This window comes from Rhinoderma darwinii, chromosome 2 (assembly GCF_050947455.1).
Source record: "Rhinoderma darwinii isolate aRhiDar2 chromosome 2, aRhiDar2.hap1, whole genome shotgun sequence".
Classification (NCBI taxonomy): domain Eukaryota; kingdom Metazoa; phylum Chordata; class Amphibia; order Anura; family Rhinodermatidae; genus Rhinoderma; species Rhinoderma darwinii.
This window is the reverse complement of record NC_134688.1, coordinates 255,283,118-255,301,633: the sequence shown is the minus strand read 5'-3', so window position 1 is coordinate 255,301,633 and position 18,516 is coordinate 255,283,118. Positions and strand designations below refer to the sequence as shown.

The window sequence follows — 18,516 nt, the reverse complement described above, 5'->3', positions numbered from 1 at the left end:
TGCGATGAGGGAAAGGGGGCAAGCACAGGAAAAGGGTTCTTTTGAAGAAAGACAGTCTTGACAAGGCACACAAGAAAAGCACACAGACCCAAAAAGATTTCTTCCACCTCTCACCTCAAGAGACCCAGCACTCAGAGATGGACCCGGCACCGTGCGGGGCATTGTACGACTCCGCTCATTCATCTCTGATGCCAGGATCTGCCGGACAGAGGGTGGTTGTTTAAATGGTAAACCATACTGATGCTGTGCTGGAACATAGGGCGGGGTGAGGTTGACGTTAATGTGGTCCACTGACAGGAAATTAGGGTAACTATCTGTGTCCCCTTGCTGGCGCCCTTTTCCCAATTCAGAAAGCTTCATGTTGAATTTTCCTTGGTCCCGGTTAAAAGGTTTGAGACTCAAAGTCCGTCTGGGGAGAACCATATACTCACTTTCCAGTGATTGCTCCTGAGGAGCATCCCCAAAGTCTAAAGGCCACAAATTTCCCTCTGGACACAAATAAAGGGGACCACGCTCTAAATTAATCTCTTTTTTTGGAAGAAGTTCATTAAGCTCGTTCACTTGATTGTGGGTGATTTTGGGCACCTGCAGGAGAATGCCTCCTGTAGTAGAGAGGTTCCCTGGAAGGTGCGAGAAGCTGAGCCCATCACTCCCTTTGTGCATCTTTAAGTCATCCTCATCATCTAAAGATATTCTGGATAGAGCGCCAGTCACACTGGAAGGGTGGCATGTGTTTAGTTCCTTGAACAGAACTGAAACAAAAAGAAAAAAACATAAAATATAAGTGCCTGAAGAATCCTTGCTAGATGTCAGCTACTAGTATTCCCCAGTGGTTCATTGTCAATCACTTCTGAAGAATATAGGTCTATTGAAATAAATTAAGGTACAGTATATTGGATATTGAGTAATCATCTGGCACAAAGAGCACAATTATTCTGGGATGCAGTGATTTTAACCTTAAAATGATCTGAGGAGTGTAATATTTGCACCAATGATTTACATTTCTAATTAAAGGAGGTGGAAAATCACAACACAAAAAGTACCTTGTGTAACCACATGATGTTCTGCTGTGGAAAAAGGAATTAGAATATCTGACAGTATTACACTGGTCACTTTTCAGCTGTGGTTTTCTATAATGAAAGAACTGCTGAGTACAGTTTGATCAATTAAGTTTGAACAATTCCTAAGCGTTTTTTCTGCAACAACTTTTTCAGTTTTATCCTTGAACTACTACCAAGAGTCTCTACTATAAAATGTCAAATACAATTAATTTTAATAGAGCTTCATTGGGTTAAACAATGGAATATACAAAAAATATTTTAACCATATTACAGACCAAATTCCTTCCTACAATTAGTAAATATTTAAGCTTATAGGAATATGACAGTCTTGACAAGCAACCACCATTTTAAAGTCACACTGTCACATGGTCACAGAAGTCGACAGATAGTAGATATAGAGCTCACCAGTTTCCCCGTGTGCTGTGTACCACGATCCTTTCTCATCAGACTGACAAGCTAGGTCCACATCTTTTTCAAAATCTGTCTACAAAAATGTAAATGAAACATTAGGTTATAAAGTATTCAACAATATAACCCTAAAACACCCTGTACTATTGTTTGTGCCAAGTTACCCAATTATCGAAAAGAAAATCTCACACACTGGGAAACACACAATTCATGTCAGTAGGGCTCGATGGCGGTTCCAATTAGGTACATAACTGGTTAGCACACACAGCTCATGTAACAGTAAGGCCCTATGCACACAACCGTATTTTCATCAATCCTTAAATACTGTCCATAAATATGGATCCATGGTCATCCGCAACTTATCCGCATATACGGAACGGTTTCCGCAAATACGGTCCGTAGTGCATCCATAATGCATCCATATATACGGATCCGCAAAAAGCAGAACAAAACCACAAATGATGTGTAACATATGTGAACCTGGCGTTGCCTAGCAATGCTTCTGTAATTACGGACGGCTACGGGTGCACATCCGTAATTATGGAAACTCCCCATGACTTCTATGGGGAGTCTGTGCCGTAATTACGGACAAGAATAGGACATGTTCTATATTTTATGGATCATTTTAAGGAACGGACACCCATCCGTAAAAATAAAGGAAAGGTTTCCAGAGCCCATAGAAAAGAATGGGTCCGTAATTACGGATGAAAAATACGGTCATGTGCAAGGGGCCTCACTTCTCTCCACCCATTCAAACAGGAAAAACTGCATATAACAAACAACAAAATATGACATAAAAATAAGAGCAAACAGACTGGAAAGAAGAGCCTGGTACAAATTATAAGGACATGGAACTATAACCACATCAATAAAGCAAACTTCAATTTTTCTGAAATAATGTACAATGGAATCACAAACCTTAATCCATACAATTATTTTGCCTTTAATTACATGAAGGTCTAGTAAGTTAAGGTGGTTTTACAAAACATGTCGATCAGCGCTCATTTGCTCCATTTAATTGGAGCAATGATTGGAATGTATGGGCAGCACATTCTCTGTTTACATGGGGAGATGTGATGCAGAGAAGCGACCATTTTTTGAGTCGCAAAAAAAGATCCAATCAGCCGACAAACGAGTGTTTGCTTGTTTTTCGACTAGTCGCTGCCCTCTTAACACAGGGCAATGATTGGGAATGAGCGTTCGTACAAGCGCTTGTTCGGCCAATCATTGGCCCATGTAAAAGGGCCTTAAGTCTTCTAGCGTTACCAATACTTTACATAGTGACCATATACTATGTTACTGTATATCACCACAACAAGTTATGCCATTGGATATACAGATGTGTCCTCCCAACATATCTCGAGATGTATGGTGCAAAATGTTAAACAAACATGAAAAAAAGTATACTTCCAATGAATGCCATTTGTCAGCCATCCAGCGCTAATAGACTTCCATGTTAAAAAAAAGTATACGTTTAACGTAAAAGTTTTTACTGGATGGCGGTGACGGAAGCCATCTGTCGCCCATAGACTTCTATTTTTGAAAAACATAAGTTTAACGTATAAATTTTTTTACTAGATGGCGCAAAATTGTATTGAATTTGTGTGACAAATTCTATAATTTAACACAATTCAAGAATAGTTGATGGTAGACACATCTGTATGTTGTGACCAAAAGCATCATATATGTATGCAATGATCAGCCATAATGTTAAAACCCCCTGCCCAATATTGTGTAGGTCCCCCTTTTAAAAAAAAAAAAGGTTCTGACCCGTTGGAGGCATGGACTCTGAAGGTGTTCTGTGGTATATTGCACCAAGGCGCTAGCAGCAGATCCTTTAAAGGGAACCTGTCACCAGCATTTCACCTACTAAACCAGCAATACCTGGTGGAGGTGGGTGAAAAATAATTTCTATATAACCTATAATTATCTTCTAAGTCAGCTCTGTAGCTTTAGTATTCAGTTTTTTATTGTTCCCGAGCCGTATGCTAATGAGCATAAAAGAGTCATATCTTCGCTAGAATAGAGTCATATCTTCATTCCTCAAGCCTTTCCGAGTTAACCCCATCTCATTACTTTTGATTGAAAGCTCCTCGCCTCCCCCCAGCACATACAAAATCCTGTGCTTGCGCATCGATGTCCTGTTCTGGTGCGTGCGCACAATGGGACATCAAAGCGGCGTATGCGCAGTAACTAGATTTGAGGCCGAGAAGAAGCAGGGAAGGGTGTTGAACCATACATGACATTCGCATGCGCACTTTCTCAGACAAGATTTTGGCATTCAAGGTGGGCCAGTTTTCGGTGGTGGGCGGGCATAAGAAGAAGAACGAGACTTAAGGATTATTACCATAAAATGCGCAAAATGTTTGAAGACCGTTATTTACGGTTGGAGGAGGAGTTTAGGCGAGGGGATAAAGGCAATGTACTTTTGACAGCAGCAGCCAGCGAGGGGTGAGTAGAGTTCAATAGGTGAAATGCTGGTGACAGGTTCCCTTTAAGTCCTTTTCCAACACATCCCACAGATGCTCGATCAAATTGAGATTTGGGGAATTTGGTGGCCAAGTCAACACCTTATGTCCCTCAAATCAATCCTTAACACTTTTTGCAGTTTGGCAGGACGCATTATCCTGTTAAAAGAGGCAACTGCCAATAGGGAACACCGTTGCCATGAAGCGGTGTACTTGGTGTTAGAGTAACATCCACATGAATGCCAGGACCCAAGGTTTCCAAGCAGAACATTTCCCAGAGCATCACACAGCCTCCGCCAGCTTGCTTTCTTCCCATAGTGCATTCTGGTGCCATCTTTTCTCCAGGTAAGTGACGCACACGCACCCGGTTGTCCACATGACGTCAAATTAATGTGCTTTAGCAGGCAAGTCACGATTTTCTTCTGCTCCATATATAAGTTCTGATGCTCAGGTGCCCATAGTAGGGATAGAGCTCAACGTGTGCACTCTGAACTGTCTATGGCTACACAGCCCCAAACACCAGTTTTCCTTCCTTGGACAAGTTTTAGTAGATGCTAACCACTGCATACCAGTAACACCCCAAAAGACCTGCCGTCATGGCCGGCCTTAGCTATGTTCGACCAGTGCGGTCGCACAGGGCGCCAGCCGCCACACGGCAAGAGGGACGCCAGCGGGTGTGTGTATCCCCGCGCCGTTGCAACTACCAGCGGGGATACACACACTAACTGCAGTCGCCTTTCCACCCAGGCGCTTCTTCACTTAGTGGCCATCGCTACCACTGTAGCAGCCATAGCGGCTGCTAGCGATGACACTGGGAATGAGGGCGGTGGCGCCGCTAGCAGCTGCTGTGGCTGCTATAGCGGTAGCGACGGCACTATAGCAGAGCAGGGAGATATCTCCCTGCTCTGCTGTCTACTAGCACCACTGTAGCTCCCTGAAGGAGTGGAATCCCCGTGTGGCCGGGGATTCCGCTCCTGGAGCGCTGCTTGATGTCTCTGTCCATATATGGACAGTGACATCAGGGGAAACTCCTGAAGCGGAATCCCCGGTCACAACCTTGTAGACTCTATGACCGGGGATTCCACTCCAGGAGAAGCCAATGACGTCATGGACACAGACGACAGGAGCAGCTTCTCCTGGAGTGGAATTGATGGTCATAGCGTCTGCAACGCTGTGACCGGGGATTCCGCTTCAGGAGTTTTCCCTGATGTCACTGTCCATATATGGACAGAGGCATCAAGCAAAATCCCCGGGCACACGGGGATTCCACTCCTTCAGGGAGCTACAGTGGCGCTATCTTTACTGGAAGGGGGGGGGGTTGCTATCTACAGGGGGGCTGTGGGCTGTGTGGCACTATCTACAAAGGACAACTGTGCAGGAGCACACAAAATACTCAGCTTTCCCAGGTATAAAAAAAAAGTGTGGAAATAAACTAAGATATAACTTTTATTTAATATAGCTAAAAGCATTAATCCTTTACTCAGACTAAATAAAAGTTATATCTTAGTTTATTTCCACACATTTATTTGTTAGCTGGGAAAGCTAAGTATTTTGTGTGCTCCTGCACAGTTGTCCTTTTTTGAATGTCTATTGCCCGCCAGCTATCAGGGTCATTTTGTAGTCCTTGCACTACCTACAAGGGGGCTGTGGGCAGTGTGGCACTACCTACCAGGGGGCTGTGTGGCACTACCAACCAGGGGGCTGTGTACAACTACCAACCAGTGGGCTGTGGGGCACTACCAACCAGGGGGCTGTGGGGCACTACCAACCAGGAGGCTGTGTGGCACTCCCTGGCAGGGGGCTGTGAGGCACTCCCTACCAGGGGTCTTTGCGACACTCCCTACCAGAGGGCTGTGCGGCACTGCCTACAGGGGGCTGTGCGGCACTCCCTACAGGGGGCTGTGCGGCCCTCCCTACAGGGGGCTGTGTGGCCCTCCCTACAGGGGGCTGTGTGGCACACTCTACAGGGGGCTGTGTGGCGCTATCTACAAGAGGGCTGTGTGGCGCTATCTACAAGGGGGCTGTGTGGCGCTACCTACAAGGGGGCTGTGTGGCGCTACCTACAAGGGGGCTGTCTGGCGCTACTTACAAGGGGGCTGTCTGGCGCTACCCACAAGGGGGCTGTGTGGTGCTACCTACAAGGGGCTATGTAGTGCTACCCACAAGGGGGCTGTGTGGCGCTACCCACAAGGGGCTGTGTGGCGCTACCTACAAGGGGCTGTGTGGTGCTACCCATAAGGGGCTGTGTGGTGCTACCTACAAGGTGCTGTGTGGCGCTACCTACAAGGGGCTGTGTGGCGCTACCTACAGGGGCAATCTGTGAATGGGGGGCTGATGGTAATTTTACTATGCGTGGTGGGCTGATGGTCATTTTACTGTGAGTGGGGGGTTGATGGTCATTTTACTGTGAGTGGGGGGCTGATGGTCTTCAAGTGGTTTCCACCTTTGACCTCCAATTGAAATTAATAGGAGGCAGAAAATACCTGCGGCGCCCGTTTGGAGCTTTTTTTTTCCTGCGTCTTTTGAATTCGCTTCAACAGCTTAAGAAAAAACACAAAAAAAGGTCACACAACGCTGTCAGTTGCTGAAGGAATTTTGAGGCAGATTTTTTTTGCCTTACAAAAAACATGTGTGAACATGCCCTACGAGTGGAGTGCATGTTCTTAGCCGTTTTCTGTCTTTCTCAAAACAATTTTTGGTAGGGGGGCCCTGAGCAAATTTTGTTTTTCCAGTGCTGCCTCGAGTCCGAAAAGGTTGGGAAACTCTGTACTAGGCTACAGGCTCCCGTCATGGAACAGCTCAGTTCGTCATGGGAACGGGGCCTAGGTGAGTACAATTTTTGTTTTTGTTTGGGGGCACTGTCTACAAGGGGGAGGTGCGGGGACTGTATGGCACTGTCTACAAGTGGGAGGTGGGGGCTGTATGGCACGATCTACAAAAAGGAGGTGGGGAATTATGGCACTGTCTACAGGGAGGCTGTATGGCAAAATCTACAGGGGGCACTATACTGTGTGGGGGCCACTAAGCGGACATTATACTGTGATGGGGTACTACAGATGGCATAATACTGTGGGCACAATTAGAGGACAAAATACTGTGTCCTTGAAGGGGTTGTAATATATTATATTATTAAATATTATTATTATACTGTATGGGGGCACTAAAGGGGCATTATAATTTTTTTATGGGACATTTTTTTTTAATGATGGGGTGGGGCGCCAAAAGATAATTTCGCACAGGGCGCCATCTATCCTAGGGCCAGCCCTGCCTGCCGTTTTGGAGATTCTCTGACCCAGTTTTCTAGGCATCACAATTTGGCCCTTGTCAAAGTCACTCAGATCCTTATGATGGTCTGAACTGAAATACGATGGGCGCTATAGCCTGACTGGGAAGATGAAGTTCTAATGTGAATGGGAATTTAGTACAACATTTATCAAAGGGATATTTCGTATCTCTTAATGCAACAGTATCTATTATATCTTGAGAATTGTAGCCCAGAGTGATTATCATTATATTTATACAATCTCACCAGATATGTTTGAATTCCGCATGAAGCGCAATAAAACTGATGTATAGCCTAGCAAATTAGTAATAGGTTATTGGTATTTTTCTACCTTTTACAGCAGTACCATTAGCACAAAGTCCTGCATCTTAAAGCGACACTCCAGTCACTCTAGTATTTGTCTATACATTGCAAACATAAGTCAACATACCTGGTGCCCTCCCCCTGAATGTTCCAGTGCTCCGGTCCTCTGTTGTAATTACTCCAAAATGCTTCTGCAGTCTCAGACTTCCCTATGCAAAGTGTTCTTGGGAAGTCTGGCACACGCCACTCTCTCCACTGCCCTCCGATGGGCCAGTGCCGATTACATAATTGGAGCTTTGAGTCATTGCTGTAGCCTGATCAGTGTCGTACACTTTCAAAGCGGAACTTGAATGGGACCAGAACTGAAATCACAGGCACAGCCGCTACAGAAGTATATGGCGTGGTGCCTGTAAACTGGGAAAAGGCCATGGTGCCGGACCACCACCAATCTGATATTGATGACCTATCCTTAGGATAGGCCATCAATATATAATGCCCCTTTAAGGAAACATTGAAACTAAAAACAGGCAATGAGAAAAAGTTGTGCGGTGAGCTGCACACACCAAATAACGTACTTATAGCTCTTCTGTGTTGCTGTGCGCTCCAAATAACAGCCATGTTAAATTTTCCTGTGGTGTGGGCTATAGCACTAGGGCAGCCCACTCATGAAATCTTTGCAGTGACCCCAGCAATGGTTTAAAAAGTGTGGCTAAAATCAAAATTCATTTCAAAAGTACATGCTATATTGATAGTCAGAAAAAGTGAACATAAACCCCTTCCCACACATGGACGTATTATTATGTTCTAATTGAGGTCTTCTAACTGCAAAAGGGCGTAATAGTATGTTCTGGTAATCGTGCAGGCACAGAAAATGTGCCCACATGTTCACCGCAGGAGCCAGACTGTGATTGACAGCTGATTTCCCGCTGTAACGTCCATGATTAGAGAAACTTACAATTTGATGACTTACCATGATCTGAAGTTGACCATTCTTGCAGGAGTTTGGAGAATCTTCATTTTCATCACTGTGGCACCCACCCATTTGGCATTTAACCACTTCTTGAACCTGTGGAAACGAAGAAACTTGTCATAAAACTTCCATGAAAAGATTAACTACAGCAATGCTAATGCAGAACTCCTCAGGATTTAAGCATCAGCGTACAATTGTGTGTGTTTCATTATATGTATTCTACACTTCAGTATATGTATATACACATGCTCATGTGCTATACTTAAAGAGTGAGTGTGTGATCCCTGGGGGTCCGACAGTTGGAACCCCCAGCAAAGAGGAAAACGGGGGACCAAAAGTACCCGAAGTGCTCCATGAGAATGGACCGCTGTTGCACATGCTCAACCAGAACCCCATTAATTTCTAATAAGTACAAAGTAACCGGTCCCGGAAGACCCATAGAAATGAATGGAGCACTGGTCAAGCGCAGTGCTCCCTTCTCATGGAGTACTTCGGGAGACTTTCTGTCGCCCGTTCTCCTCATTGCTGGGGTCCCAGTGGTTGGACCCCAAGCGATCACACATGTATTTCCTATCCTGTGGATAGGCGATACTTATTTTTTGTGGGAAAACACATTTAATTTACCTAAATGCTGCTGTTATAAGGATTCCCTGCTGTCCCCTACTAGATCGCAGCCGAAGCCTGTGCTAACCATAACATTAGAACAGTGCTGTCCTGAGCGGCTTGGGAGTCAGTATAGGAAATATATATATATATATATATATATATATGATTGCATAGTGAAGTCCCATAGTGGGATTAAGAATAATTGTAAAAAAAGACTGCATGTTGTCCCACAATAGGCCATCATACAGGTACGTTAACAAAAAATAAAAATTTTATTGTTTAAATATGGCAACACAAAAAAATATGTTTAAAGGCTTTTATATTGTGCAAATAATCACACAAAAATATGTGAATTTGGTATTGCTGCAATCGTGTCAACCCAGAAAATAAAGCTATCATGCCATTTATACCGCACGGTACACAACATGAATTTAAAATGCAAAAAAGAATAACATTATTAATAGCATTTCTCATTCTGATAATATATCAACTATCTACAGGATGGGTCATGAATGTCAGACTGCTGGAATACCCACCGATCCCGAGAGCGAGGTTCTGTTCTGTGGTGCTCTATGTGACTGGAGCGAGACTGTGCATTCTCGGGTGCCGCTCAATTTACTTCCTATGGGGCCGCTGGTAGCCGAGCACGCATAGTCATGCTCCATTCACACAGGGTAATCCAGGACCTCTGTTCTCGGGATTGGTGGTGGTCTGATTGCGGTGGGACCCCAACCAATCTAACATTTATCACTTATTCTGTGGATAGGTAATAGATTATCATAATGGGAAAAGCCCTTTAAGATATATAAATACCATGACGCATTGTTTCTGACTGCCTGTTTTACATTTTCCCATACTGAGAGGAGCTTAGTTGTGTGCACCTGCCCACTGATATCTATGTACGTAGAGGGAATTAACATACGACTGACTCAATTATAGGCCTGAAAGATTTCGAGTCATGGAGATAGCAGCAACTTATATGCTGCAATGTAGAAAATATGTAGCAACAGCAAATAGCAGGAAGTACAGGGCCTTTCACTATATAAAAGTCAGCAACACATAGAAACGTGATGCGACAGCTGATTTTTCATTTTTGACCAGAATATTTTTTTTAAGAAAAGGAGGTAGCCCTGGCAGGTTTACCAATATTGTTGACAAAGAAATCCGTCTACAGTGATATACATACTTAGTGAATAGTTGAACTACAGGAAAAATCTAATTGGGAGTCCCCTCTTCCCAGGGCAGTGCTTGTTTTCTTTGTACCCCTCTTTCTAGTTATTCCTCCATTGCTTGGAAATGTTGTGATGCCTGTGGAAAGATGGAGCCCTGGGCATAGTCTCATCATCCACTGGAAAGGAGGACTATAAGAACATGATATATTCCACCCTCTCCATGTGTCTCATAGCAAATGCAGGGACTACTTCTATGGTAATTAAGCCCTAGGTTGACTTACAGCAATAGTAATATTATTATTTGCTATAATAACATAAAAAGAGTATGTACACACACGTACAAAATGTACTACAAAAGATTGAGTATTTATCTAGGTTGATTTGTTTTCAAGACATTGGGAGAAAGTCGAAAATAAATAGTATTGATGGAAAGTTCTCACCTCCCGGCGCAAGAAGCAGTGTACAGTAATGATCACACAGCCTTGAACAGAATTAAATACTGCAAACAGGACTTGGAAGAGGATGGATCGGCGGTCAGTCATAGCCAAAACTGCAGACATCCACGTTAGAGCAAGCAGAGGAAGCACCACGCAGGAACTCCAGAGAGATGCCCTGTGTTAAGGGAGTGGAGACACGGTGCGAAAGAAGGGGTATAGAAAGAAAAGGGAAGAGAGATATAGAAATAAGATAGTGGTGAAAAGAAAGGTATGAGGAAAGACATGAATAGTTGAAAAAGGATAATAAAAACATAAGAGGCATGATTGAAAATAAAAGAATGTTATAAAACCAGAACCAAGAACATTTTAAATAGATGAACAGCAAAATGCAGAAAGTAAGGAGATACTCCAGCAGTATGTCAGAACAATGCGAAGTAAGAGTAGTTAGAAGAGAGAGAACGGTTAAAGAAAACGGAAAGGCATGAAGAGCAAGCCAGTGGTTGGTAACACAATAAAATGCACAGCAGCATGAAGGGAAATGCAAGTGGCGTGGGTAAGGAGAGATAAAAGATCAAGAATCCCAGGTTAGGTGTGTGCAGATTCACCTCTCACAATTTTCTCTTGTGAAGGCTTCTGGATAACGCTCTATGTCTCAGAGTAGTGTGGGGAGGTGGAAGAAGAGTTACTGTAGTTGTCACCATGGGTGACATGCAGATAAAAGGGTGGAGAAGGATTTTATATCTACAGATATGCAGGTACGTGTGGGAGAACAAGAGACTAGGGACAGGAACATTAATTCAGGACTTCAGTACAGGAAAGACATCACGCTGTGCAGATGACAAATGACATACAGTGTGTCCCATACCAACAAGACGTGGGAAATGTTCCATTCTCCAAGGAGAATAATGCAACAAAAGCCTTTATCTTTTAATGTGAATGCTGTTGAAGGGCGGGCACCCTGATTTCTACTTGTTTTAACAGTACCGTGCCACACCTGACATTGTATGACTGCGCACATGTATAGAAAAGACATGACGTGCATGTCAGTATGCTTTAATACGTGTCTATTATACTGCATGTCATGGTGCTTTTGTGTATCTGGAGGAAAGCAGAAGGAGAGAAGACTAACACAGCATTGTTGGCAGTAGCTGCGGATAGATGTGCACTGGGCAGCACTCCACAAGTGGAACATATTAGCGGCAGGTTCCTGCAGGATATCTCAATTCTGCAACACCACATCACAACAAGCCAAGACCATGCAGAATAGTGAGGATTTAGTGGAAAAACAAGCGATTTAGAGGGGAAAATAGAAATATTGTATAGCAAAGTAAGGAGTTGCAGAATGTTGAGTCCAAAAAACACAAATGTAGATAGATTGGCAGATAAGTAGATTTATTTTATATAAAATTAAAAAAGGTGATACAAAATAACACAAAGATACATAACACATATTGTGTGTGTTTTCATGCAAAAAGATGTCATTTTTTATGCATGCATAAAAGAAGACACATTTACACATCAATATAAAATCCATCATACAGAATTAGAGTACATGGGGGGATGAAGGAGGTCAAGTAGGCAGGGAAAGACAAGAAGGAGCAGATATGAGGAATACAGAGACAGAAGGGAGAAGCCACCGGGGGTATTGGGCACACAAGAAAGAGATAATAGAGCGAAGATGGGAGAGAGAAATAAAAGGAAGTGTGTTAGATCAGCTCTGGACTGGCAGGAAGGCAGAACCTGGTTAGCATGAGATGGATACAAGGAAGGGGAACCTCCATCACCTTTACCCCACATTTTGTATTTTGGCTTAGCCCGTCTACAGTATGTCTCTCTCTCTCCAGATGCTGCCCCCCCCCCACCCCCAACCCCATAGAACCAGCATTTCTCATTTAGCAATATCTGGAGAGAAACTGCTATACTTTCTGGTACACAATCAAATTCTGCTTTTTGGATTAAATGTAACTGCATAAATGACCGGGGATATGTGACCCATGACTAGCATTTCACTGAAGGGCTGAATGGTACATTGCATTTACACACAGCAACAAACACGAACACACGCAAACACATTGACACAGGACACACATTTAACAGTTACAATTGCACTTTTTCTGCAAGTGTGAATCTGCACATTTAACATAATCCAAGTACACCACTGGAACATGCCCACTACATATCATCAAGCTTGCCCACACATTTCTATGTTGATGACTGCTTGAAGTAATTGATATGCAGGAAAAATGCGCTATATATTAACTAGCTTGCTTAACAATAAAATATGTGGTTATATGACAAGGCAGTGCATTGTCAAACTGTCTCATCAAATAACATACCATTACAGGCCTCCGGCTGGACATGATCAGATTTGATTTATGTGTTTGGGCAATGTTCGTAAATTAGTTTTTGAACATTCCTGCCCTCTGTATTTATTATATTACTACACTATATCATTTACCGGTTGAAAAACAGGACTTCAATTGGGCTTGCATACTTAATCCCTTTAGGTAATTCCATGCCTCCCAACCGTCCCGGATCTGGAATGTGTCCCGGGTGTCCAGCGGCATGTCACAGTTCCAACTGCATCTGAATTGTCATTACGCAGATACAGTTGAATCCAATGGTGTAGCAGGGAGCTGACGGCTCCCTGCTCCACCATTCACTATGTAACGCCAGCCGAAATTGGCTTGACGCAGAGAAGCGCGATGCAGTGTTCTCATCATATCTGTCTGCGCCTATCCACGCACAGCAAAGACCAAAGGATCTCCTCTGCTCGTGAGAATGGGACTGGTATTTACGTATATGTTTTTAATTAGCTACTATGGGGGTATTACATGGTGTGGGGGAAGGCACTACACTGAGTGGGGAAGAATCTATGACATTATACTGTGTGAAGAGGCACTATGGAGGCATTATACTGTGTGTGAGGCACTATGGAGACATTATACTGTGTGTAAGGCACTCTGGGGGCACTTTACTGTGTGGGGGCACTGTACTGTGTGGGGGGCACTATGGGGGCATTTTACTGTCTTAGAGGCATTATACTATGTGGGAAGAAACTATGAGGGCATTATACTGTGTGTGAGGTACTATGGGGTCATTATACTGTGTGTGGGCATTATGGGGGCATTATTGAACTGTGTAGGAGGCACTATGGGGGATTATACAATGGGAAGGCTCTATGGGGACATTATACTGTGTGGGGAGGCACCATACTGTGTGTGTGTGTGTGTGTGTGTGTGTGTGTAGGCACTATGGGTGCATGATACTATGTGCTGGGCCACTATGGTGGCATTATACTGTGTGGGGTGCAATATGGGACATTATACTGTGTGGGGGGCAGTATAAAGGGATTATACTTTGTGTGGGGTACTTTACTGTGGGGGGGGGGCACTATATTATGTCAGAGGCACTGTGAGGCAATATATTGTGTGTGGGTGGAACTGTGGGGACATTATACAGTGAGGAGGCACCATGGGGACAATATACTGTGTGGTGAGGCACTTGGGCGCAAGATACTATGTGGGGGGCACTTGGAGGAGGCATTGTACTTAGGGGAAGCACTCTGGGGGTATTATACATTGTGGGCTGAACTGAAAAGTTGATTGGGCGAAGTTAGAGGCTTGGTTTGTTGGAAAATACAATTGCCTCGATGGGCTTCACACGCTGGATATATCCCTTTTTGCAATGCTCGAAAGTTGGGATTTATGTAATTAAAGACAGTTTAAAAAAAAAAAATATATATCAACCTTGGTGAATATCTAAGGCTAAAATGCAACCAGCCTCTTTATATCATGCCTTTTTCAGTATGATAAGACTGTCAGTAAGGCAGTTCTACATGCTACCCAAGACTGATCTCGAAGTTTGTTTAGTGCTGGAGTTAGGCCTCATGCACACGACCTTAGCCATGTGAACGGCCGTGATTTCTGGGTCGGCCGGCCACGGAGTGACAGCCGCGGGCCGCCCGCAAACCGTGGGCTGTGCACATGGCCGCGGCCATTATCTTCAATGAACACGGCCGTAATAAGGCTTGCCCGTTCTTTCTGCGGTCCGGGCTTCGGGGCCATGCTCGGACCGTGAAAATCATGGTCGTGTGTATGGCCCCACAGGAATGAATGGGGCCGCAATTCTCCCGTGGATTTTCGGGGGAATTGCGGCTGCAAAAGCACGTTCGTGTGCATGGGGCCTTATAGTGAATAGAATTATGAAGGCGTGAGTGCTCAATTCACATCATGTCTGTGGTGCACTGTCAGCATGTATGTTTGGAGATTTTCCTAGCATATATACGCCGCACCATAGACATGCCCATAGAGTTTAGGGTATTGTATTGTCCTGATATACTGTATACTATAAGAATGGAGGTAGGGTGTGACTTTATTCTGAACTATTACTGGTATTACTACTAAGCCTAAGGATAATGTCCTACATTGTAACGCCAACGAACAAAAATAGCCATTGTTCCAATTAGCAGCACCAACACCATCCGAGCTTCTAACAGAGCAAACTTTATTACCATTTACTGGAAGAAGTTGGAAGGTTATAAAAATTAGAGTAATTAAGAGTGTTTTAAGGGACCTGATATAAAATAAGCCATACCTTTTATTGCTAATTTTATAGCTTACAAAATAGATATATTAACATGCATTAAAACCATTTCAAAAGCATTATGCCATCAGCTATTTCCTTATTACACTTGAAGTGAAACTGCAAACACTGGATTGTGTCAGAATAACAAAATGACTGCAACTCCTTCTATTAGCGTACCTAATCCTTCAGTTGATTATTCAGAATAAACTGTTATATGTATGTACATGAGAAATAACACTATTTCTGGCCATTATGTAACTTGTATATGGAATTGTTTTTAGCAGTTTTCCTCTCTGTAGGTTCTATCTATAATTCTCAGTTTTCTCTGAGCTAGTGGGTGGAGCCTTACTGCTATCATGTCTCCCATACACTGCACACATAGAGAAGTAGAGAATCCTGCTCTCCTATCTCTATCATATGTATATAGAAACAGCAACAGCATTGAGGAAATTATACAGCAGTAATGAGCAGTCTAGCTGTGAATCAAGCACTAGGGTGAAATAGAACACCTACTAGGAAGCTGCTGCAGTATCTGTGTGTGTGTCTCTCTCTCACTCTGCTCTCTTCTCCACATTCCATCTCTATAGACTTCTATGGGCAGTTGTAACCTGATCCCTCAGTGAACTAATAGTCTGTCTAATCTTGAGGAGACGGAGAAAACAGTCAATTTAGCGTGAGTGAACAGTTAGGGGGAGGAGGAAATGAGCCTAATTAAGTGAATAGAGAGGACATTTTCTCTAATATAACAAAGTTTTCTATATTCGACTGTACTATTGATTTATGCAAAGTATGTTGAACGTTAGAGTCCAGTTAAATTTAGGAAAAGACCCTGCCAAAGTGCCAAAAACTGTTATGCTATTTAAAGTGCATCTGTCACCAAAAACCTGAATCCAACCCTGGGCATCAGGAAAAAAACATTAACGAGCTGAAGAAGAAAGTGGTGAAGTACGGGAGAGTACTATGGAGTGATGCTGGTACACACTGCATCCTCTAACCAACCAAAACTTTGATCGTTGACCAAAGCAAGGCTGCACTTACTTCCACTATTCACATTTTTTTTCAGATTTCTGTACTTTGTTCAGCAATGCTTCTAAAGAAAGATGATTGGATAATACTCCCTGCACACTGAACTTCCTACTTGGACAAGAAGACTGAGTAGGCAGAAAAAGGGTGTAGCCCTCCGATCTGTAGTTTGGGGTGATGTTCAACGTGCACAATTCACACACAGTAATTTACTGATGCCTATAGTTGAGAGTGCATCTATCTGATGACCTATGCATTTTAACAAACAGTGCAGATACACACAAGCATCAGAGACAGACGCTAACATTAGCAGGATACAAAAAATAGCCTCAATCGACACACACATTGCAGAACAGATCCATAAACATAACACATGAAGGAATATGGCAGAACATAGATAGCAGGATCAAAAATGCAGGTTTTAAAGCTTTGCTGGAAAACAGAGCAATGTACTCACCCTGCCCTTTGCTTTTTGGATTTGTCTGATATACCATCCCGAGACATTAGCTTGTTGAAGACAATTATGCCAATTAGCATGTTCACCTACGAGACAAAAGTCAGCATTAAATAAAGATCTATGAAAATGAGACTTCCCAAGTATACCTATTTGGGAGGAACAGGAATCTGAGTGGTTTGTATTACTCAGACCAAGTAATACCACTTTCTTCATATCAATCATCTCTGATCCTCCAGCGTCAGTGTGAGTAACTGTAGGAGCAGTTGTGAAAATACAGTCCCTGGTCTGTTAGGATGACAATGGCACAATGGCTGGGACTAATGTGGTGTGGATGAAACTTTTGGGGCTCTGGCTCATACTTATATTTTGGCTGGCAGTTATGGGACAACACGGCTGGCCCAATGGGGGCACTTACTGTCTCTTATACAGGCACTGTCTGTCACTGTTATAGAGACATTGTGTAGACATTTGAAAAGGAGCATGGAAAAATCTGTTGCAGCATGCGTATATGTTGTGTTAGGGTCTGTGTGTTGATGGTGGGGTAGATATATCTATTTGAATAATATGCCATGTGCAAAAGGGCCTAAGACTGTATGAACAAGAATACGGCCCTTCAGAAGAAAATGTTACTAGACTTGTACTTTAAGATTATTGGGGGACACAGAAGATGACCATGGGTATAGGTGCTGCCAATAGAGGCGGATACTAAGTAAAAAGTGTTAGCTTTTCCTACCCGCTATATCCCTCCTGCATGCACTGAGCTAAACTAGTTTTTTTTTTGCCTTAGTGTCTGTAGGAGGCAAAGCTACCTGCTAAGCAGGTGCATATTTTTATTATGTTTTTTTCGCTTTTAGGCTGGGAATACAGCCTTGACTAGATCCCCGTTGCCCCAAAAGTAGGAGGCAGAACAGTGCAACCTAACCTCACTGATTTATGAATACACAAAACAACTCATACAGCACGTGTGGGGCTAGATGCTTGATGTGTAGCATACTACCCAGGTACTGGAAAGAGGCAACTCCTATATATACTTATATACACTGGAGAAAAATGGAGCATAATAGCGGGGTTCATTTCACAACAGCCTGACTCTCCTAGCTACCTTCTTTCATGGGTAAGTTATCTTAGGAGTGGGTGGATGAGTGGTTTACTTAGGTCTTAGACCGAACACTTACCTTTCTGCATATGACCTATGTTTTACACATTCTCTATGTCCCTGTGTTGTTACTAGGTTTTCTATTGTCACCCGATTTCATGAAATTAACTTTCATAGGCATTAGCTGTACCTTTACCGCATCATGGTATCGTGTGTAGTCTACCTTTCTCACCACTCCCATAGTCCATCCATTGACTCCATTAATCCCACATTACCTTGTATTATGTAGAGAGTCTTCTAGCTGTGTTACATTGAAATTATATAGAGTCCTCATGTCCAGCTCTGTACCTTTTTAATATCCCTTATGTATGTCTTTATATGTTCAATAAAGCTATTCTTTTTTACCTTTTGCTATTATGCACTAACCTCACTGATGCCTACCCTAATTTAGAAAAAAAAATAGGTACAGGGTACCCCCTAATCCCCTGTAACGTGCTAGAATAGGGGTCACCCAAGGGACATTCTATCTATAACCAGTGTTTCCTCTTTCTCCGAGGGGAGGCATACTTGGCGTAGTGTCCATGGCTGCGGGCTGTTGGGTTTACTCACCTCCCGACGCCCGCAGCCATGGATCAGTGAGCGCTG

At 43.3% G+C, this 18,516-nt stretch overlaps 1 protein-coding gene across 8 annotated transcripts in view; it reads right to left on the bottom strand.

Annotated features, from left to right (window-relative positions):
* ADGRB2 (adhesion G protein-coupled receptor B2) overlaps nucleotides 1–18,516 on the bottom strand; it is a 441,157-nt gene that overhangs the window by 4,278 nt on the left and 418,363 nt on the right. For 6 of the 8 annotated variants that reach the window (XM_075853159.1, XM_075853161.1, XM_075853162.1 and 3 more), the window contains 6 exons: nucleotides 16,776–16,861; nucleotides 11,838–11,933; nucleotides 10,712–10,883; nucleotides 8,494–8,589; nucleotides 1,467–1,545; nucleotides 115–752 (listed from right to left, as the gene is read on the bottom strand). In XM_075853159.1, coding sequence (XP_075709274.1) covers nucleotides 115–752; nucleotides 1,467–1,545; nucleotides 8,494–8,589; nucleotides 10,712–10,883; nucleotides 11,838–11,933; nucleotides 16,776–16,861 — 1,167 coding nt within the window. The remainder of the gene's footprint in view (nucleotides 1–114; nucleotides 753–1,466; nucleotides 1,546–8,493; nucleotides 8,590–10,711; nucleotides 10,884–11,837; nucleotides 11,934–16,775; nucleotides 16,862–18,516) is intronic. The other 2 variants (XM_075853163.1, XM_075853166.1) reach the window with 1 other exon arrangement.